Here is a 23,236-nt window from a genome sequence, read left to right as displayed (position 1 = left end):
GGGAAGCATGGAGGCAGGCGGACACGGTACTGGGGAGGAGCTGAGAGCTCTCCATCAAGATCAGCAGACAGAGACACTGGGCCTGACGAGCATCTGAACCTCAAAGCCTATCCCCAGTGACACACCTCCTCCAACACGGCCTCTCCTGACACTGCCTCTCCCTAGGAGCCTATGGGGGCCATTTTCATTCAAAGTGCCAAAAGGAGGCTTAGCCCAATTAAAGCTGGTAGCACATAACCTGGTTGAATGACATATTTAATCAAAAAAGTGTTTTTAAGTATTTATTTTGTATGTGTGAGCATTTTGTCTGCATGTATGTGTATTTACTGTGTGCTTGCCCAGTGCCCACTGAGGTCAGAAGAGGGCATTAGACCCCCCGGAACTGGAGTTACAGATTGTTGTGAGTCACCATGTGGGTGCTGGGAATCAAACCAAGGTCCTCTGCAAGAGCAATAATTAACTTAACTACTGAGTCAACTCTCCAGTCCCCAAACACATTTAACTTTTTATTCAGCCTTGAGTTGGGTAAAAAGATGCCAGCTATGCACTCACATCTGACTAAAGCTGGCAGCACTAAGAGTCCATTTTCACACAATACACTATGTCAGCAATGCAAAACAACTTAGAAACGTGATTCCACTTTTTTTTTTTTGAGGTAGAATGAAACATCATTCCCTATAAAAACAGGAACTGAGGATGAAATCAATGATGAGAGTTGTCCTTGCAACAGAAAGTAGGCCTGGATCTGGGAATGAGAATCAAGTTCTTGATTGTTTTTTCTCTAGTAACCATTTCTCAACTAGCACTAAATATAACAGCAAGTTGGGTTGTTCTGAGTGGTTTTGAACTTGCAGTTGCTGGGATTATAGGCATGCTTCACCATGCCCAGCTAAAAACAGCAATTAAAAAACAAACAAAACGGTGATGTGCTGGCTAAAACGAAGTCTGACAGTACCTACGCTGTACACCCAACATAAATACCAGACTGCCCAGTGCTAGCTAAAGTGGGGGGGCACGTAGCAGCTGTGGGCAGGGCAAGGTGGACCTCTACCCCAGTTTTCCACAGCAGGCCTCTGAGGACAGGAGCTACAAGCACGAGGAGGAGGAGTGAGAGGGCAAACGGTGCTCCCAGTGGTGCCTTCCTCCAGGGCGGTCAGTCCAGCAGGCTCAGCTTCCACGGGCTTCTCTGGTCAATCCTTGGTGGAACGTAAACCCCGGCGTCTGAAAGCGAGAGGAGAAGGGAAGTGATAATGTGCCTGCTGCCCCACAGCCACAGGGTCAGAGCAGGCACAGCCTGGAGGCCAGCCCAGAGAAGGGGGAGGGCGTCAGGCTTCAAGCATCTTCATTAGGTGACTCAGAGCACAAGAAGAATCTGTATTTGAATAGGGAGGGGAAGGGGTAGATTCTTGTTTTTTAATTTTTAGATGTGTTTTATGTATGCGAATGTTTTAGAGAGTGTACTGAGTCCCAGGGGACTGTTCTGAAGCTAACCCCGATCCTCTGTAAGAACAAGTGCTCTTAATCCCCACACCGTCTCTCCAGTACTACAGTGTAGGTTTTAAAAAAATTGTCAAATTGTACATCTAAGATCTATATTTACTATGTGCAAACATTTTCTCAACTTTAAGAATAAAATAAACATGGCAGTATGTAACAAGTCAAGTGGATGACAGAAAGTGTAACAGAGTCTAAGAACAGGATAGCCAGCAAAACTGTTTTAAAAAGCAGGAAGTAGTTTCAGGTGGAAATCCTGTCTTTATAACCTCAAACTTAGGCATTTCTTCCTTCAGACTTTAGAAGTCTCTTATCTGACTAGGAATCATATATAGGAAGCTCAGCCACGACAAAAGTGTATATAAGGGGCCAGGTGGTGACGAACACCTTTAATCCCAGCGCGTGAGAGGTGGAGGCAGACGGATCTCTCTGAATTTGAGGCCAGCTTGTTTTGTGAGTTCCAGAACAACCAAAGTTACACAAAGAAACCTTGTCTCAAAAAACCAATAATTAAATACCACCCAACCTTGGAACCAGAGGACACTGACATGATAAACTCAGACAAGGAACCTCACATGTTAGACTTTACAGAAGGTAAAGCACAGGGTTCTCTGGTGCTGGCAAGCCATTAGAAAACTCAGGGCAAGGGGTGACTGGAGTGGCCCTGAAGGTCATCACCAGGCCAGCAACAAGAACGGGGTAGGGACTAGACAACAAACAGAAAAGCAAAATGGCGTCAGGTCTAAGATAAACTCTTTGTTTCACGGGACACGTGTTTATGTGAAACTGTTGGCAGAGGTGGCCTGCCAAATCCCAGGAGGAAGGGGACAGACACCACAGTTGTTGGGCAGACAAGAGACGCTGGGGAACAGGTAAGGCCTACTCCAAACGCCATCAAAATGCTAATACACCCAGCTTTTACATGAAAACATTGCAGACCATTGCCTGGCACGCTACGAAGAGCAAGTAACAGGAGCTTTAAAAGGCAGGTATCTTAGAACGTATCACCGGCTTTCCAGAGCCCAGGGAGGCTGGTGTGGAGCCACCAGAAGCACAAATACTTAGGTGCTGAACACATGCCAGTGAACTTAAAGACGAAGCCTGGATGCTTTCAAGCTTTTAGGAATATGTCATGTAACTGAAAACCATTTCGCACAACAAACAAAATGTTTTAGGTTGAATTAAACAAGAGATGTAAAGAAATATTCAGATGTGCCTTCAAATCCTAACTTCAGTTTCATCTCCTAAAAATGTTCTGAAGATGGGAAGGGTAATTGCAAGAGTTAAAATCCCAACTCGGAAGTCTCCACGTGTGTAGGTGGATTCCAGGGCTCCCGCTGCGACTGTGCTGTGCATATGTGCGTGGACACACCGGCATGCAACTGCACTGCATTTTTTTTTAAAAGCAAAGATGGAGTTGGTCAAGAAAAGGTTTTAATTCAAACTGAAACATAGGCATTTTGAGAGGGGAAGAGATGATAGAGATAGAAGGTAATTCATACCCTAGACTGGGCACAGACTTCTCAAGAGTTAATTTAAAAATAAATAAAAAATATCATGTGTTGGAAGTCGTGGTCTACATTTTTAATCCCAGCACTCAGGAAACAGGTGGATCTCTGTGAGTTCAAGGCCAGCCTGGTCTACAGAGTGAGTTCCAGGCTAGCCAGAAATACACAGTGAGTACCTGTCTCCAAAAATACAAACAAACGTAAATCACGTTCTATCCTTCCCTCCAAGCACTGGAGCCATGTGAAATGTGGCCTCAGGATTGAGAGGGACCCTTACACGCTGAGCTGTCCAACACCCCCACCCGGCCCTGTGCATCGTGGACACTGGAGAGAAGAGGCACTAACCGACAGCGGGGGCAGGAGGCGGCGGCGGCTGCTGGTAAGAGGAGGTGATGCTGTTCACGGTGGAATTCGGACCGAGGATCTAAGCGGAAAACAGTTACGTCAGCAGAGATCGCCTCTAGACGGTGGCAGACAGACCGTGTCCATGAGCCACTCACTGTCCTTCTCAGTACCATGCTGACAGACGGGACAGCTGTCCTTTCCCGTGTGACTGCAAATGGACGCTCCTCTATTCTCACCCCAGACCTCTCGTCTCCCAGGAGCACGAAACGGGGGGGGGGCTCTGCAACAACACCCAACTGGCGTTTTCCAAATGAGCGACCCTAACCCATGGGGGGGGGGGATCCAAGTCTATAGAACACACAAAGGATCCACTCTACTCAGAGAACTGGAGAAACAGTAATTTTTATATTAAAAGAAATACATGTCATAGTGTGGCTACAACACCAACTCTATCTAGCTGCAGTGACTCGCTGGGAGATACCAGGCCCTGGTTTGCTCTCATTTATCTTTGCATGTGTCCCTGCCAGAACACTGTCAGGAGTAATACCATGAGCTCAAAAACACAGGTGACTCATGGTGCCCTGAACATGGCCCATTTCCATACTGCCAAACAAAACAAATCTGCGTATTTTCCCTACAAGATTCACACAGTTGGTACCCTAGAAGCTAATGTGATCTAAACACAAGTGGAGAGGCATTCTTAATTGTTGACTTCCAAACACTTCAGTTTTGAAGATAACTGTATTTCTAGGTTACATGCATTATAGTGAATTCAGGCATTTGTGGCATCCAGATTTTTAGCTGCTTTTCTTCCAGTGGTCTTTACAAATATCTACCCTCTTACTGGACCTTCTGAACATTCTGGAAAGACACCCAGGGAAATATCCCCAGTATCCTAGGAAATCGAGACCCAGAACCCAACACATTTCTAGTCAGCGAAATGATTGCAACCTCCTGTGGCTAGGCACCAAGTTCACCCTTCTATCCATGGCCACTGAAGCAGAAAAGCCCATTCTCTTCCTTAGCTGATGCCCTGCTATGCTGCACCAGAAAGGGAGACTTGAGGGAGAGTGCAAAGCTGGAAGGAAAAACACTGTGTTTGCTTTTAAGGGCTATGCACCCTAGTTTCTATTTAGAACTAGCCTCATCAGGACCACCACCCTCAGCTCTCAGGGCTCCAGAGGTTGCAGACTGTGGGCCTCTGACCTTTCACCATCCCCAAGCTCTTTCCTTTCCTCCCTCTGCAGTGGCAGGAGCTACCTCTCTAGTCACTCTGCTTCTCCCTCAGCCTCCTGTGTTCCTCTTTTCCTTAATCAACCAGGAATTAAACTCTCCATGGGGAAATAACCGGCGTGGATTCTGTTTCCCTTACTGAACTGACTGTGCACCGGTCTTTCTAATCCCTTTCAAAGCTCTCCCCAGTAGACTTGAGGGCCCTAAAAGCCACATGGATGGTAATAAAAGAGCATGCTTCATGGGACACAAAGCTCTCCTACTCCCTCATGACTTCAGATCTGGGAAGGGAGATGTCAGCTCTAACCCTAGCTTCCCCTCCCTACTCCCTATTGCACTGTCAGTGAAGATTTGCAAGTCATCCATCCCTATGACAGCTGCTCTATCTGAAAAGGAAAAACAGTAACCTACTTCACCTCAGCACGAAACAGGCAAGTAGACTAAGACTAAGTAAGCACAAAGCTCAGGTAATTTAACTCTGACACTTGAAAGTTTTCCTTGACTCTTGACTCTTGGGGAGACTGCACATGGTGTCTGAGGTAACTTACAGATGGGACTGAACCCTGCTGGCCAGCAAGAGTCCAGATTTCTGGGACGGCCCTCTCCATCAGCTTCAGAGTGTTCTCAAAGGTCGCCTGTAACTCCTTCCCTTGCTCTTCAAATGCGAAGAGAAAGAGCACCTTTAAGATGGCCTGCACTTCATCTGGAGAGAAGAGACATCAAAGGGCTGAGTTGTATTCCCAGCTTCACTGCTAGACGCATACAGTAACTTCTTCCAAGGTGACAGAGTGTCTAAAACCACCCCAGAGAGGCACTCTTCCACGCCTTCTTCCCAAATGCTGGGAAGAGAAGCTCCGTGGGTGAGCAGACAGCTGTGCCGTGTGGTGTCTGTCCCTGACTGAAGACCACGACCTCACAGGGAGCTTCTCCTGTAGGGGCTGGGAAGGGCTGACTCAGTATGCATGGACATGAGTTTCACACTGACTGCTTTCTTCTTCCCTCTAACTCAGTGGTTCTACCCTTCCTAATGCTACGGCCCTTTAATACAGTCCTCATGTTACAGTGATCCCAACCATGAAATTATTTTTATTACTACTTCATAACTGTAATTTTGCTACTTGTTATGCAGTGTAAGTATCAGATACACTGGATATTTGATATGCAACCCCCGTGAATTGGTTGTCTGAACAAGCCCCCATCAAGTGGTCAAGGCCCACGGGTTATAGAAATGCTGCTCTAACTGGAAACAGCATCATTGTTGGGTTTTTGTATGTGTGTTTTTGTTTTTAAACAATCTGTCTCAGTGGAGATCAGAGGGCAGCTCTGAAGGAGGTGGTCCTTTCCTTCTGTGACGTGGGTCACAGGGATGGACATCAGACGGTCAAGCTCGGTGGCAGGCACTTTACCCTCTGAGCCATCTCTACAGCCCCATACCGCATGCTAACTGTGCACGAAGCGTGCCTGTGTGGTACCGCTTGCTCCTGTCTGTGGTTAAGAGCCAGGGTGAGCACCGAGACCATACCTTTCAACTTGTCAATGCTTTGCACCACCTCACTCAGCGCCTCCAAAAGGGCCAGGTGCTCCAGGGGGCTCCCTTCTTTGAGGCTGTGCCTCTTGCGCTCCGCCTTGCGCCGGTTTTTAGACGACCTCCTGTCAGGAATGAGAGATGCTGAAAAGGAGACTCCTCCTGTGCCTGCTGGCCACCAGAGCGTCTTAGAAACCAGAGCGTCTACAGACAGCGTTTGTCTGGGGAGAGCTTAGTGAAGCCACGTTAAAGCCACACAGAACTAGTGGGGTCTAGGGAGAGGCAAACTAGTGGGGTCTAGGGAGAGGCAAAGAAGGAAAGCTAAAGAGTTCTGTTTCTCCCTTCACTTGGTTAAAATGCAGGGTAAGATCGGGGGTGATTGATGGCTCATGCCTTTAGTTCCAGCACTCAAGAGTCAAGGCAGGAGGATATCTGTGAGTTAGAGGCCAGTCTGATCTATACAGCAAGTACCAGGCCTGCAGGGCTACATAGTGAGTCAGTCTTAAAAAACAAAGAGCAAAGTAAAATGAGGTTCACCCGATAGCACATTGGAGCAACGAAGAGGAAAAAAAAAAAACCATGAATTCTACAGTAACAAGTGAGCTTTAGAAGCAGCCTCATCTCATGGGGCTGGTGAGGTGAATCAGAGGTTAAGAGCACTGGCTGCTCTCCCAGAGGCCCTGAGTTCAGTCCCCAGCACCCCATGGTGGCTCACAGTGACCTATAATGAATCTGGTGACCTCTTCTGGTCTGCAGGCAGACATGCGGGAACACTCTACATTCCCCCACTCCCCCTGCATTGTCTGTCCTTGGAGGAGACCAGTCTATCACTGCTTCTGCACAGTCAACGTGCTGACTAGATCTCATACATACGCAGTTATCCTGGAGCTGCTGTGGGAGTGTCTGCTGCTCAACTCACTGCCGCTCTCTGAGAAGAGGTCTGACTCTGGACCACGGACCACCTCGCTGTCTAGAGAAGACGAACCGAATGCAAACATAATGACTATACACCCAGTCAGTACATGGGTGGATCTCAAGATGAATAAGGTAACATTAAACACAGTAATTACATATAAACCCGTAGTTTTCCACATTTATTCTTTTCCTTTCTGGGGGTTGGGGGTGGAGGAGAGGAAACTCATCTGTGAAACCCTGAAGACATCACTGCCCTGGCCGGACGGGGAAGGGTGGGACTACGTGGTAGGGATTATCTCACTGCTGCCTGGTCCTGGCCGTAAGCAACAGAACTTCTCCAATATGGAGTCCCAGGTGGCTACAACACAGCAATAAATAACACCAGAAACAGTCCATCCCTACTCAGCAACTTGTGTTTAACCCTCAATGGGACAGTGAGGAAAGCAAGGGGTCAACGGTGGCCTCACAGCATGAGCCCTGCTTCTGTGGGACTGCGCAGTGAGCCTGGAGTCACCTCATTTCCTTACACATGCCCCCCCCCACTACTGTCAACCCGGTTTTCTGTCACAATACTTCCCCAAGTGTCACGTACATGCTGGCACCAAAATGTTGTACCTCCAAAGTCAGGTGCCCAAACAACCCCTGCCCAGGAAACTGACCACAGACGAGGTGCATGATGCCCACCCCCACCCCCCACAAGCATCAACGGGCTTCTTGGAGGCACTCACCCACATGTATCTGTGGTGCTCGGTTCCTGAGCTCTCGAACCACCAGCAAACGGTTTTTATGGCGAATGAATGTGGCCGTCTGCGAGTCCAGAAAGGCCATGTAATTTTTTTGGGCTGAGGATGCAGAATGAAAAAGTACCTAAGCATGATTTTTAAGCAAAGAGATAAAACTTAAGTGAAGGGGGGGGGCGTGATAAAGAAGTCTTAAAATTACAGCAACAAAAGAAAGATGTATCTAGGTCTACCAACCAAAATTGTTTTATTCCGTTAGTGAGCTGGAGATGCCAGTTCTCAGAGTTCACCAATACTGTTAGGAGCACAAAATGTCTTCCACCTACAGACCTCCAGGGAAACCAGGATGTGAAGCACGCAGGATTGTCTTTGCAAGAGAAAAGACATAAACCCTCTTCTTCCATCCAGAAAGCTTCCACAGCCAGAGCCAGAGGTGGCTAGTAATCTAAATGACCTTACATTATCTGTACAGCCAGAGGATCTCCCAAGCTCCCTCAACCAGGACTAGAGGTGGCCAACAGTCCAAATGACCTCTATGCTATCTGAATGACCAAGACCAGACCAGAGCCTTCCCTGGGCCCTTAAGCTACTAATACAGGTGGCCTATCTCCAGAACCCATCTTCTTAGAAGAAATGACATATACCCTGGGTAGAATTTTGATGCAGTTATGCTTGCTTGGTCACTGGGAACTGTATACCAGGAAACTTTCCCCTAAATTACACTGTTTCAATATACTGGCAATAAACTTCCTGGCATCCAACTCTGCAATCAATCTGAACTGAGTTTTCATTCTCACCTCTTTGAGGATCACTGCCTTGACACCTGCAGAGCCCACCACACAATACCATCCCAGAAGATTCTCAACGAAAAACTTAACAAAATCAGTGAAGACTTGATACCTAACCCGAAAAGGAAAAAGCAAACAAAGGGACTATGGGGGAGCTGCTAGCAAAGGCAGAACGGAAGGCATCTGAATGCTTCCGGGACACGGGACACGGGACACCCATGGAAACGGCCGTGGGCATGCAGTAAGGGCTTCTAATGATCTCTGAGATTACTGTCCAGGGGAAAAACAGTACTAGCAGAGTAAAAGAAAATATAAATACATTGACCTCTCTAAGGGTGTGGAAATCAGGCTCATGCAGAAGAATTATCAGCATCCCCAAGTCCCTGATGGTGGTAAGAATTGCCCAGACTATGGCACAGTCAGGGAGGGTGCTTTCTATGCTGTGTTTGGGATGACTACAGCAAACACTACAAAGGTACCCACAAGCTCTAATTAGAACAGGACAGAGAAACACAAGGTAAGAATGTGAGTGCACACTAACATTCCTCACGAGGCAGCCCTGCTTAATACTGCAACACAGCCAACACATACTCCCTAAGACTTTGCTCTTCAGGGGTCCCAGACCGGAACATTCTGCAGCTACTATTTAATTCTCCTGTTCTCTACAGCCATACACTGTATTTGCAAAAAATATGTTTAGCTTATCTTTAAAATATTCAAGCCTCGTGAACTGGAGATGCCTGATTCTATTTTTTAATATTTATTTATTTATTTATTCATTCATTTATTTATTATGCCTATATGCCAGAGAAGGCACCAGATCTCATTTTGGATGGTTGTGAGCCACCATGTGGTTGCTGGGAATTGAACTCAGGACCTGTGGAAGAGCAGCCAGTGCTCTTAACCTCTGAGTGTGAAAATGTAATTTTATTGGCACAATTGTACCTCATCTCATCTGTATATTTATGTACAAAGTAAGTATCTGTTATAACTCAAAAAAAAAATTTAAGCCTCCTTGAGAGTTGTACTAGTTCAAAGATCATACCGTCCTTTATCTAGATTTACCCATAAATAACAGTTTACCCTTTTTGTTGCTCCCCATTTCTCTGTAAACATGTATATGATTGTGCACACATGATACCCTGCAACTTCTGTAGAATCTGAAATTAAATTGCACATAGGCACTTATCTCTTAATAATAAACATTAATACAGGGCTAAAATACAGGAAAGTTACCACTGATAAAATACTACTAGACAATAGACTACATATCCAAGTTCATTAGCTCTTACAAGCATGAAGACTCCCCAGGGTCACCACCGCCACCTTGCAACCCACCTCAGTGCCAACAGCCTCCAGGTAGAGGCAGGCAACCAGGGCCAGAGTTTGCTCTAGCAAGGGACACTAAGACACCCCAGCTTTCAACACTTCAATCTCTCCAATGTCATCCTTTAACAGCTTAATATATTCTTAAAAACCATGATGAAGTCAGCAGAACATATCAAAATGCAGCATAAAGAGTTCTGCCCTGTTTATGTCTTCTCCCTTTCTCCATAATTCTTTTTTTTTAAAGATTTATTTTATTTATTACATATTCAGTGTTCTGCCTGTGTATCAGAAGAGGGCACCAGATCTCATTACAGATGGTTGTGAGCCACCATGTGGTTGCTGGGAATTGAACTCAGGACCTTTGGAAGAGCAGCCAGTGCTCTTAACCTCTGAGCCATCTCTCCAGCCCCTCTCCATAATTCTTAAAGGGTCACCACCTAGATGCAATCCTCACCTTCTAAAATGGAAGGTTTCACACTGGTTTCTATAATATCCAATCTGTTATACTTGTATACCTAAGAGAGAAAAAAAATGCAGTATTTTAGGGCAGGAATACTTTTACTCAATAGTGTTAAGCAGAGACCACTGCTAGAGGGGATCAGGACATTTTCCCAAAAAGCAGGTTTCCTAAAGGTTGCCACAGATTCAATTCATTTTAACAACAGCAGTACATTGCATATGAAGGCCCAACTTCAAACACTACCAAGGATAGGTTTTTATTATTATTATTATTTTGCTTTTTCATGACAGGGTTTCTCTGTGTAGCCCCACTGTCCTGGAACTTGCTCTGTGGACCTGGCTGGCATCAAACTCCAGGTGCTGGGATCAGAGGCGTGTGCCACCAACGCCCAGCTGAGAATAGGTTTTTAAATGGCTTTATAGAAACCACTTATCTGCAGGACTGGGAACCTGAGCCTGTCTATACACCCTCACTTACTCAGAAGACAAGACTCCAGCTGACCTGCTGCCTCCCTCTCCCTCGGCACCCCACAGCAGAGCTGTCCAGAGCTTCTCTTACCAGCCTCAGAGCTTCCTCCCAGGCAGCCCCTTCCAGCAGCTGTACCACAGCCTCTTCATGATCCTGCGAGGGAAAGGGAGGACATCACAGGTGAACGCAGCAGCCTCAAAAGAAGCTGCCACACGACCCCCTGAATGGGGGTTTCAGTGAGGAGGGCCTACGTAATCTATTGAGCCTTGGGCAGTAGATCAGTATTCATCCCGGGCATACACACGGACTTTGGACTCCCATCCAACAATGTGAGATGCACTCTCACCCTGAACTCTTGGGGGAGGGTCTAGGCCCTGTCCTGGATGAAATGACAGACTGTGGACACCCCCATGGAAGGCCTCACCCTCCCTGGGGAAATGAGGGGATATTGGGGGGATTGGGGGAAGGGCATGGGAGGAGGGGAGGGAAAGGGAGAGGGACCTGGAACTGACTTGTGAAGCAACCTTGTTTCTAATCTAAATTTAAACGTAAAAATAAATAAATAAATAAAAAAAAAAAAAATAATAATAATAATAATAAAAGAAGCTGCCACACACAGCTCCTCCACCTTCCCAGGCAGCCTCAGCCCTCCAGCTCCAGTGCTTGGCATCTTGCCTATTCGAATACCTACTGGGTAGTAATCTCCAAAAACACTGGCATAAAAGACAAATGGTTAGTCTTCTGAATGATGACCAAATACAAGGCAAGCACATTCTCTTTATACCCGGGGATATCAAAGCCACAAGACAAGCCTGCCAGAAATGGCTCTTTCCCCAGAATTACTGCAAAGCCTACCTGGAAACAAGGCTATACCCTGAAAAATATAGCGAAATAAACAGTAATTTCCTAGTTGGCTTGTTTCTTTCTTGTTGAATAACAGGTCTTCATATATTCTAAGACAATAAATTATTATCAAATAAATGCTTTGAAAATATTTTCTTTCACTCTCTTAGCTGTCTCTGTACATTCTTGATAAGTCTTCATTTATATGAAGTCCAATTTATAGATTTCAATTTTAATTGATGGTCTTTTGGTATCAGATCTAAGAATACACTGCCAAGGTATTGATAAGGTTATCCCGTCTTCCCCTAAGGCTTTTATGGTTTCAGCTCTTAAGATTAGGTTGTTGAGGGGGGCAAAAGGAGGGGTGGGAGTGAGAACTGTGGCTGGAATGTAAAATGAAATTTAAAAGAAGAAATAAATTGTTAAAAAAAGAGATTAGGTTGCTGATATATTTGAGTGTTTCAAGGGTTTTTGTTGTTATTCTTTTTTTTTTTTTGTTATGTCTTACTATTCATCTTTACCTCTACCTGTATGTATGTCTGTGCACCATGTGCGCCCTGGAACTGGAGGTCCAGACGGCTGTTAACTCCACAGGGTGAGCGTCTCTCCAGCGGCCACCCCATACCAAGTAATCCCTTACAGTGTCTACTGAAATACAAGTTGCCATCTTTAATCTTAACGGACCCTGAAATGCCGCTAACAGCACAATTATGTCACAAAAATGTCTATCAACGTGGTAGACAACCTTGATTACCAGCTTGACTGAATCTGGGCTCAACTAAGGGCTAAGCTGCTGGCAGCTGTGAAATTTTCTTGATCAGCTCATCTAAAGGAGGAAGACTAACCCTAAACGTGGGTGGCACCTTCGGGTGGCAGCCCAGACTAAAGAATGAAGGAGGGAAAGCACTGTTTAGTCTGAGGGTCTTCGTGTTCCGCTGGCGAGTTCGTCCACCCTGCTGCTACTGCTATGTCCTTCACCGCTATCAGAACCCAGACCTTGGCTTCCAGCGTGAACGAAAGACCAGCAGCGCTTCAGGAAGCCTTCAGGGCACCCTGCCCATGGACTGGGCAGCTCGTGGTTCTCAGCTTCTCCAGTATGAAGACAGTCGCTGTTGACTACTCAGATCATACTGAGGAAGGTCACCTAGTATCCCCTCCTTTAAATACATATTTGTTTGTCTCTCTAAAAAGTCCTAATATAGCCAGAAATAAGTGTAAAACTTTCACAAGCCAGGTGTGGTGGCTTATGCTTGTAATCCCAGCACTTTGGAGTTAAGAGGCAGGAGAATCTGGAGTTCAAGGTCAGTATAGGCTATGCTGAAACCCTGTTTCAAAAGGACAAAACGGTGATGATGGTGGTGGTGGTGGTGCCACTCTCCTCATAAGCCTGGCAACCTCCCTTTGTTCCCTAGGACTCGCGGTAGAGAGAAAAGCACCCTGAAAGCTGCCCTCTACCAGATAAACACAAGTGTACATGCATGTGTGCTTGTATGCACACACATGTAAAACAAACAAAACAAGAAAAGCTTTCTCTCACAAAAGACACAGCTGTGCACAGCAGCAATCCTTGTATGCACACACATGTAAAACAAACAAAACAAGAAAAGCTTTCTCTCACAAAAGACACAGCTGTGCACAGCAGCAATCCTTGTATGCACACACATGTAAAACAAACAGAACAAGAAAAGCTTTCTCTTACAAAAGACACAGCTGGGCACAGCAGCAATCCTTGGTGTCTACTACATGCCTGTGTCCTAGCAGCCTGCGGCCAGTGGCAGCACAGCACGGCTTTGGTACTCTGATATGCTACAACCCCACTTAGCCACCCGGACTCTGCCACCACACCGGGAACCCAGGAGCCGCCTTGGTTAAAAAGAAACGTTTTTAAGAGACGGAAGGGAATAAAGCCCATGAGTGGCCACCGCTTAGTGGCCTGCCTTCTAATGGTGCTCGCCCACTGCTTCTGCTTTGACAAAGTTATCACAGGAGCGGAGTCTGCGTTCCCGTCAGGTCACAGGCACACACTAACTACAGCAGAGCTTCTAGTACTCTACCCACAGTCGACAATTACAAGCCGAGAATGTGCACCAGAAGTGCATAGGAACAAGGACTTGGAGCTTTTCTTTAGGGATTAGGGTATTTGCACACACACACTGCAGTATCCTGGGGGACAGAAAGTCAGTCTAAGTAAGACAGTCATGTGCGGTCTTTACACACTACCCACATCCAAAACGATCCTGCACTTGAACACGCCCTGTCTCATGTGGACAGGAATAAGATTATCACCTCTGTGGCATCCCTATCAATTCTCAAAACCACAGCTCTGGAGGCTTTTCAGATTTGATGCAGGATGAGCAGTCTGTACATACAGACACACCATGTCACATCAGCAAATGGAAGACCCTTAGAACCAACGCCGCCTCAAGACCTGACCATTACCATGGTTCCTTCAGTTTCACCATCAGTAGGCAGAGGCACGTTCTTTCTTGTTGAAGTGGGGTGTCAGGGGAGGGCTCACCTGGGCATACTGCTCCAGGACTGTGGCTGCCTCACTGTGCTTCCTCTGCTCAACCAGCTTTCCTGCAAAGATAACAACAAGCGCTTGACGGCAAACGGAAACCGGCTTTCACTTCTGCCCTATGACTCCCAGACTGCAAGCTTCTGAGTGTCTGTGAGCACAACAGGTGCACCACACAGCACAAAACACACACACAGGCTTGCTGTGTGTCTCAGGAGGACAGCCTGAAGCTGAAATCCCCTGCTGTGGCCTCCTGGGATTACAGAGGTGCGCTACCCTACCTAGTAAAGAAATCTCAATTAATCACAGGATTTTAAAAAATCACAAATAGCCAAAATTAGTTTTTAAAACAAAATGCTTCCAAAGGCATGCATAAGGACAATTATAGGTAACCCATTTCTTCCTCTGGCAGAAAAGAAGCTATAATTCTCTGTGTGGGCACTAGGTGGAGGTAGCTGGTTATGTTGGCAGCCATGCAGCCCTTAGCTCCAACAATCACACCAGCTAGAAAAATCAGATTACAACAGGCCCAAAAAATCCTAAAAGGCTGTTCCATCCTATTCCACTCCAGGACAATTACTAATGAAAAATGGTCACATAGGCACCTCCACTAGTGAAGCCTTTACTTTTCTTCGCCTTTGCTGCTTATGTAAACTGCCTAAAGTAAACGTGTATACAAAGTAACTGCTGTATGTGGTGGTTTGAACAAGGCCCCCCCATAGGCTACTTTAGTTGAACGTGTGGGGAGTGGTACTATTAGGAGGTGTGGCCTTGTTGGGGTAGGTGTGGCCTTGAAGGAGGAAGTGTGTCACGGGAGTAGAAAAGGCCTTGGGGTCTCAAATCTCAAGCCTGTCCCAGTGTCCTCTGCCTGTGGATATGAACGTGGAACTCTCAGCTCCCATCTCTACCTGCACACAGCACGCTCCCTGCCATGAGGGCAATGGACTGAGCCTCTGAACTGAAATCCAGTCAGAATGCTTCCTTTGTAAGAGTGGCTGTGGACATGGTGTCTCTTCACAGCAACAGAACAGTGACTGAGACTATGCAACAAGGCCTCTTAAAAAGCTCATGCACTCTACAGCTTTTGCCAGGAACATCTGCAACAATTATGTATGCTCCACCTCGAGACACGTGAGCGGGAAGTTACGCTACAAGGACACACGCACACTACATATGAGTTTCTGAACTGCTCTTTTTTTGAGAACACTGAAAATGTATACAGGACTCTGTTAAAGAATACTCGGGTTTGAGTTCTCCCTCCCCCCTAAAGCTCACACTGGAGAACAGAAAGAAGAGAAAGAAATACAAGCAAGCATTTCTTCATCTCAAACGCTGCTGAGCCAGAGCCCACTGGCTTCTCCCGGGGCACTTGGCCGCGGTTACTCTCAGAAGTCACAAGTACTAGCCTCGCCCTCATCTGGAAATTCCTCAACTCCGGCACTCAGCTGCCTCTACTTTCTGTCTGTGCATCTGGTCTGGTCCACACCAGTCCTGGCAACTATTATGGCTTCCATTCATATATTGGCTACACCAGGATAGCCCCACCCAAAACATGTTTACCTTCTTGAAAGGACAACTTGGCTACACCGTCAGGACTGGCACGATGTCTAAGGGCCAGTGAGTGATACGGGGTAGGAAACACATGCTTTTTTTAACATGCCAATGCATTTGGAGGTGCTTGTGGGACTGATGTTCTATTTAAAAGGAATGTGGCCCTAAGCTTACTTACAAAATTACCAAGCAAAGCAATAAGCAAACCTTTCCAAGATGAACACAATGGCTGAGCTTACCTGCCAGAGTTCTAGCAAGGCCAGCTATCTTGTCTTTGGTCAGATGAAGCTGGGCAGCCACACAGAGAGCTTGCTGCCAACTGCCGCAAGCCACAAACGCTGAGAGAGCCCTCTCGCGGGCCCCACATCGGGCAAACACAAGCCCCGCTGGCTCGTACAGGCGCTCCCGCATCAGGTGTTCTCCATAAGCAATACTGACTATCTGTGAGAGACGCAGAGGTGAAGAAGAACTGTGACAGCCGTTTCTTTATGGCAGTCCCAATGTAGGCTACCTCAGCTGGCACGCTCCAGCTGCTTCCTTTTTCCACTCAAAACCTTACCGAAGACACAGTGTTGATTCATTCCACATACACTGGTGCCTACATATGCAGATTCTAGGTGGCAGGAGTGACAGTGACTCACACACGCACACATTATTAATAAACAACTAACTAGATAAGTATTAAAAAAGAAAACCCCAGCACATTTAAGCTTTTGTCCGTATGGCCACAGAAAATGGTCTTAACTAACGCAGCGTGGCCTATAACAAAGGTAGAGGAAGAGAAAGTGAGTGGGGATGATAGGCAGGCCACCCCTGAAGACTAAAGGAATGAAGCTATGTGAAGAGTCAGGAGAGGCTATGTGGCAAGGATGCGCACAGCAGACTGAGGAGTGACGAGGTTAACTCTGGAGCTGGAGGAAGAGGAGAAAACCCGAGTTACCAGGCAGCCATACAATAAACGCTGTATTGCCAAGGCTTAGGGTGAATGCAGCAGAGATACAGGGTACAACACAGTCCCTGTCCTGGCAGCAAATCATCAGTTCTTTTGGCCCCAGTCTAAGATGAACTGGGGAGACTTGGAAGTCTGTGGACAGGTAGACACAAGAAAGGACACACTGGGGGCTGGCTGGGAACAAGCTACAGCTAATTGAAAATACAAAGAATGCCAGGGAGTGGTGCTACAGAGTTCGGCATGTGTGGCTAGAGAGACCTCAGACATTAAGAGAATTCGCTGCTCTTGCAGAGAACCTGGGTTAAGAGAACTCGCTGCTCTTGCAGAGAGCCTGGGTTTGGTTCCTAACACCATTCTCAGGTACCTGTAACTCTGCCTGTAGCTCACTTTCAAGGGAGCCAACACTCCTGTGGCCTCCGTGGACACCTGCGTGAGCCTGGTGTGTACCCAGAAAAGCAGGCACACACATACACTAAGTAAGACGAATACGGCAGCACTAAAACAGCTGCGCTCATCTCAGAGACGGTGGGGGCCAGTCCCAGGAGCCTCCCGGAGGAGCTGCCTCCACCCGAGTGCCCGGGCTGTGTCTGCAGGGTTTCTCTTGCTCTAACAGATGGAGAAGCAACCATCTCACTCTGAGCAGTGACATCCCTGGGCATGTCAGCATGGGCTGTGTAAGCAGACCAGTGAGCTGCACCCTCCATGGCCTCTGCTTCCGCTCCTGCCTCCGGTCCCTCCCTGTCTTCCTCAGGCTGCTTCTGGCCGCATGGCAGCGTGGGACAGTGAGGAAGGGAGGGTCCTTGGCAGCCACAAAGCCTCGTCTCACACCCCGGGTGTGCCGCTCTGCACTCTGACTCTCGTGTAAACTGGGCACAACACCCCACCAGATTAACAAGGACAACATAATACATTTAACTTAGAAGCAAGGCGCCTGGAACTTGAGAAAACCTAAACAGATGTTTATAGAAACAACCAAATCCCAAAGTCCTGCAAGACTTTTGCCTTTGTGATGTCCCCTAACAAGAAGAGACTGACTGGCTGTAGGACAAACCCTGAAGCCAAGGACAGTGTCTGGACTCAACACACCCTCACTTTCCAACTAATTCCCAAAGCAGAGTCAGGGTTTCACGTTTCAGCCACCACATACCCGGTACTGCTGTGAGCTGGGTTGATACAACTTCAGAGCTTCTTTATACAAGTTTTTATCCTTTATAAAGTGTAGGCACTCTGCGAAATGCTCAGGTCCTGCAAAAATATGATTTACACAAACACAGGCATAAGTATAACGGCTTTCACTGACGCTTAATGTGGAACTTTTTGTACGTGTGTCCCTGTGTGCGCGTGCACGCGGAGGCCACAGGACAACCCGAGGTGGAGTTCGTATCTTCAGCTGATACTCCTCAGGAGCACTGTCCACCTCGTTTTTTTGAAACGGGGTCTCTCACTGTCCAGAGCTTGCCAGGTAGGCTAGGCTGGCTGGTCCATGAGGCTCAGGGGTTGTCCTGTCCACCTCCCGAGAGCTCGGAGTACAAGCAGGCCACTGAACCCAGCTTTCTCGTGTGGGTTTTATGGCGGAAGGCAGGCCTCCCTGCCTACAAAGCAGGCATTTCACTGACTTAGCTGCCACTTTGGCCTCCTCCCAACCACGAGCCTTCTACAGCTCTACAATTTAACCTGAAGAACGGGGGGGGATCGGGTTGGAGAGGTTACACGAGGCATTCCTGCTACACTCTCCTGCTCAGTACTTCCTCACTCCTGCACAGGAGCACTGGGAGCTGATGACACGCTCCCCTCAGGCCTCACTCTCCAGCGGGATCAGACGCTCCATGGAAGTAGGAGATGAGCATACACTTAACAAGCACCACACACAGGCACCCTCTGAGACTAGTCCCACGTGCTCCAGCCCAGGGCAGGCGTGGTGTGAAGGAGCCCACAGGTGTGGTTCTGCGGCATCACTGCCTGCTGACTGGGGAGTGCCAAGCACTGCCTGTAGGGAAGCAGGGGTCTGTTTCCCTCCCACATGGACAAACAATGAGATGGGATTATCTACTAGTTCTGACCGAGGCACTGAAACGAATTGCGGAGCTGTTCCATCCTACCCTAGAAAGAACCTGTTCTCACAGAGACCTGCTTCACCCTCAACCTTTCAGGGCACAAGACAAAAATAAGGGAACATGCAACAATCATGTTTTCCAGACTGGACACTGACGCCCATCTGTCTAGGATAACCTGGTATCGGATCTTATAGCTTGTCTAGTTCCAAAGGAGCCTTGAAGCAGCGATAAACACTATCCCCCATACTCACCACACTTGCTGAGGTGCCCAAGGGCCTTTTCATAGCGTTTCAAGTACTTGTCTATGGTGAACCGCTGGTAATTAGGCTCCATTTTCTTAAGTGTATTAAGAAATGGAAGATATTCCTTAGGGTCCTAACAAAAGAGTTATTCGCTGTGATATTAATATAATACAAATTCCAATTAAGACAATAAACGTGGAACAACATAATTTTAGATGTCATATAATACATCAAATCAATACAGTTTCGGGGAAAATGCTTTCATATTTGGGTGTTTTTAGTTTAAATTTGGAATAGTAATGGCTGTGATCTAGAAGACAGCCAACAATGAACTTAAGTACCCCAGAAAGAGGCAGGCTTGGCTCTCAGTGCCCTCCATGACACGGCACACAGGCAGCTAGGAAAAGTACACATGAAAACAAGGGCAAATGCACTGCGAGAACGGGGCTTAGGAACAGTAGCTGCGGCGCTGTGGATATTACTTTAAGATGTGTTACATTCATATATGCTGTGGAATGTTTGTTTAATGATGCAAACATGTGTTGCATTCTTTCATGTTGCATTTGTTTAATTCTGTAAAGCTGTGTTTCTTTGCCTAAAACACGTGACTGGTCTAATAAATAGCTGAACGGCCAACAGCAAGGCAGGAGAGAGAAATAGGCAGGGCTGGTGGGTAGAGAAAATAGAAGAAATCTAGGGAAGAGAGTGGGGAGTGAGAAAAGGAAGCGAGGACAGCAGGGGCCAGCCTCCCAGCCGCCCAGCCTCCCAGCCCCCCAGCCGCCCATGAAGTAAGAAGGAAAGAAAGATACATAGAATAAAGAAAAGGCCCAGGAGCAAACAGTAGTTAAAGAGAAACAGGATAATTTAAGTTAGAAAAGCTGACTAGAAACAAACCAAGGTAAGGTTGTGCATTCATAAGTAAGAATAAGTTTCTGAGTATATATTTGTTTGGGAGCTGGGTGTTGCCCTCCCCCCAAAGTGTAGTAAAAACCCAACTACGCTGTGGAGACTCAAATCTGTATCCATGTGTAGTATTAGATAAAGTACCACTCTCTTCTAAAGAACAGGGTCCCGTGTTAGTATGATTATATAAAGTTTCACAATGGTACAAAAAACATGAATACCACCTACCTTTTGTGACTTCTCAGCTACCATGAGGACTAAATCAAAGTCATAGGTCCCAAGAGAAAGATCATATAGTTCATTGACATCGACAAGGAGCAGCAGGTACTTCAGGGCCTCCTCTGCACTCACAGCGTCAGCACCAGAGGGAACATTTCCTGTTGGTGTTCAAGACAGAACGGGCCGGGGTGGAGCTCAGTCAGTCAAGAGCTGTGTAGCACACATGAAGCCGTGGGTTGATACCCATGCCATATAAAACCGGGAGTGTGGTATACTCCCGTAATTCCAGTACTCAGAAGGTGGAGGTACAAGGGTCAGAAACTCAAGGTCATCTGTAGCTATATAGTGATTTGAAGCCAGAGTGGGCTACATGAGACCTCGCCAATATGTGTTGAAAGACAAAAAGAACAGAACAGAGTCATTCCCGGGAAACTCCATGGACTCAGCAACCAAGCAGTAAGATTTTCTGACAGACTGGGACACTAGACAAAAAGATTCATTCATAAAATGCTTCTCACTCAAAAACCTTTACGTTTGAAAACAGTAAACAAAGAGCCACACGCTAATTCTGTGGCATGGCAACGACAGTAATGGTTATCTGCGGAACCCTGACAGTCAAGGCCAAAGCAAGCCAGTGTCTGCGCGCAGGTCTCTACCTGGAAGCTGGTGTACCTTCTGCAGCACAATCTCCAGTTCTGGGGTCGTTTTCTTCACATGAGACGTGAGTATTGACAGGCAGTACCTGAGGTGGTAAGTGAAACACCAGAATGACAGGAAGAATAATTGGACAAAGACATCTCCTCACCCTGTTGTTCCAAAGATGCCAACAATAAAATCGCACCCACTTGTGAGGATTGATGTTCTCCATGGCTATTCTCATAGAATCACATATATGATCAACTTTCCTCCTATCAGGATCCCTGGACACCTGGACACTCTTGGAAACCGGTGAAGGGTACATAGTCTTTGTGACATCTTCTTCCCTAAGAACCAGAGGTATGAACAGATCAGTTACCAAGCAGTCTGGTGATCCCACCACTAACATGCATCAGGCAGGCTTGCGAAGCAATAAAGAAAAAGGGACCTGGAAAGTTGCTTAGGTTGTGAGGACTCAAACATATCCACAAAAGTCTTGCTTAGTAATGTTCATAATTTTGCTCACATTAGCCTAAAGCAGGGTACATCAAGGTGTCTAGGTAACCAGAGAATGAAGAAAGCGCAGTATACTTGTACAGCACTACACTACTGACCCACTGAAAATGCATGAACTATGATGCCTGCAAAAACACGGCTGAGCTCACTCTGAAAGCGGGAGCAGCTGTTTTCACAGCAGCGTGTGGTTACACAGAAAGGCTGACCTGTGCTGGAACTGAACAGTGGCTGCCCAAGAGCTGGGGTGCGAGGACTGATGGAGAACGGGTGTGCTGGGCCAGATGGTGTGTGAGCTGAGACTTACTGTGTGGAGAACCAGACTCTCTGCAGCACTTAACCACCCACACTAAGGACGTTCTAGACGCTCTGCAGCACTTAATCACCCCACACTAAGAGGGTGTTCTAGACTCTCTGCAGCACTTAACCACCCCACACCAAGGATGTTCTAGACTCTCTGCAGCACTTAACCACCCACACTAAGGATGTTCTAGACTCTCTGCAGCACTTAACCACCCACACTAAGAGGGCGTTCTAGCCAACACTATACAAGCCGGAGTGAATGCACTGCTGTCTTCAACATCCTTTGCCACCTCTCTAAAACAGTGAGGGTGCAGGGGTCATGGACAGCAATGAAAGCGCATGCAGACAGGAACTACAGAACAGGGGTGGTGTCACTAGACATTTCCAACAGTCAATGTCTTCGTAGCTTTAAAAAATGTCATTAAGAAGTTGGTGGGGAAAATCATCACAGAGAAAGGATCATATATGATGCCAATCTCATGAATTCATGGTGAGTGTCAGAACTGCTGTTGCTAAAGAACTGGAGTAAAAGCCATACTGGGCCTCGCTGCTGTAGTCACTCGCTTTATGTAGAGACTTTTGTTCTCCAGCTACATAGGCTTGATTTCTTTATCAAGAGACAATACTTAGAATATGACACTCATGAACTATCAAAATACTTACTTTAGTTCTGAGAAAAACAAGTTAAAGTGATTTACAGAATCTATCTGCTTTATGAAGGTTTCCACATTTTCAAGAAATACCTATCAAACAAAAAAGTGTACAAGCATTTTAGTTCAGATCGTCTTTGCTCAAGAATAAAGTCAGATGACACAGTCAGTCAGACGTGCACACAGACAGACAGGCAGATACGCACACACAGACAGTCAGATGCACACAGTCAGACGTGCACTACCTTAGGGTTGTGGTCGTGAATGAGATTGAGGTTTATTCTCAGTTTTCTCATGCATTGAAATGCTTCCTTGAACATAAGTCTGCAAAGACAAAGAAAATGGATAAAAGCATATTTCATGAGAAACTATGTCCCGTGAGCTATAATCCGATTACAGCCCTGTAGTAAAAGTTAACCTGATTTTAGTCTGAGATTAAAGAAGGAAAAAATAACAGGTGACACATTATTTTCCTTTCCAGATGTATAGTTACCACAGGAGCCTGGACTACACGTCCTTACGAGCACACAGGTACCATCACACGCAGCTTACTTACGAGCACACAGGTACCATCACACGCAGCTTACTTACGAGCACACAGGTACCATCACACGCAGCTTACTTACGAGCACACAGGTACCATCACACGCAGCTTACTTACGAGCACACAGGTACCATCACACGCAGCTTACTTACGAGCACACAGGTACCATCACACGCAGCTTACTTACGAGCACACAGGTACCATCACACGCAGCTTACTTACGAGCACACAGGTACCATCACACGCAGCTTACTTGTCCAGCCACTTCCGGATCTGAGCCAAGACCAGGGTCCGATGATGAACAACCTCCAAGTTTCCCCTCGGCATCTCAAAGGAGATCAAGACATCTCTAATCAATCACAGGATGCGCAGTTCTACTTAACTCCTCCTGAACCACCACAATACTATAAATGAACAATTAGTAGAATCCAGTTGTGCTCAGTATTAATCTTGACTTCAAGCAAGTTCCCATGGAGACTTTATTGGCCAGAGCCTGTATCAGT

The 23,236-nt window shown here is 46.7% G+C and overlaps 1 protein-coding gene across 1 annotated transcript in view; it reads right to left on the bottom strand.

Annotated features, from left to right (window-relative positions):
- Positions 1-493: 493 nt before the first annotated feature.
- Elp1 (elongator acetyltransferase complex subunit 1) overlaps positions 494-23,236 on the bottom strand; it is a 50,838-nt gene continuing 28,095 nt past the window's right edge. Inside the window, 18 exon segments of the mRNA XM_040738137.1 lie at positions 494-1,221; positions 3,348-3,426; positions 5,129-5,283; positions 6,103-6,230; positions 6,979-7,075; positions 7,749-7,862; positions 10,332-10,392; positions 10,896-10,958; positions 14,167-14,228; positions 15,957-16,158; positions 17,817-17,914; positions 18,975-19,098; positions 20,097-20,245; positions 20,744-20,829; positions 20,933-21,070; positions 22,203-22,282; positions 22,435-22,513; positions 22,987-23,060. Of these exon segments, the coding sequence (XP_040594071.1) occupies positions 1,154-1,221; positions 3,348-3,426; positions 5,129-5,283; positions 6,103-6,230; positions 6,979-7,075; positions 7,749-7,862; positions 10,332-10,392; positions 10,896-10,958; positions 14,167-14,228; positions 15,957-16,158; positions 17,817-17,914; positions 18,975-19,098; positions 20,097-20,245; positions 20,744-20,829; positions 20,933-21,070; positions 22,203-22,282; positions 22,435-22,513; positions 22,987-23,060 (1,857 nt within the window). The 3' untranslated portion in view covers positions 494-1,153.

This window comes from Mesocricetus auratus, unplaced genomic scaffold, assembly GCF_017639785.1.
Source record: "Mesocricetus auratus isolate SY011 unplaced genomic scaffold, BCM_Maur_2.0 Super-Scaffold_6730, whole genome shotgun sequence".
In the NCBI taxonomy this organism is placed as follows: Eukaryota; Metazoa; Chordata; class Mammalia; order Rodentia; family Cricetidae; genus Mesocricetus; species Mesocricetus auratus.
This window is presented reverse-complemented; position numbering and strand designations above follow the sequence as displayed.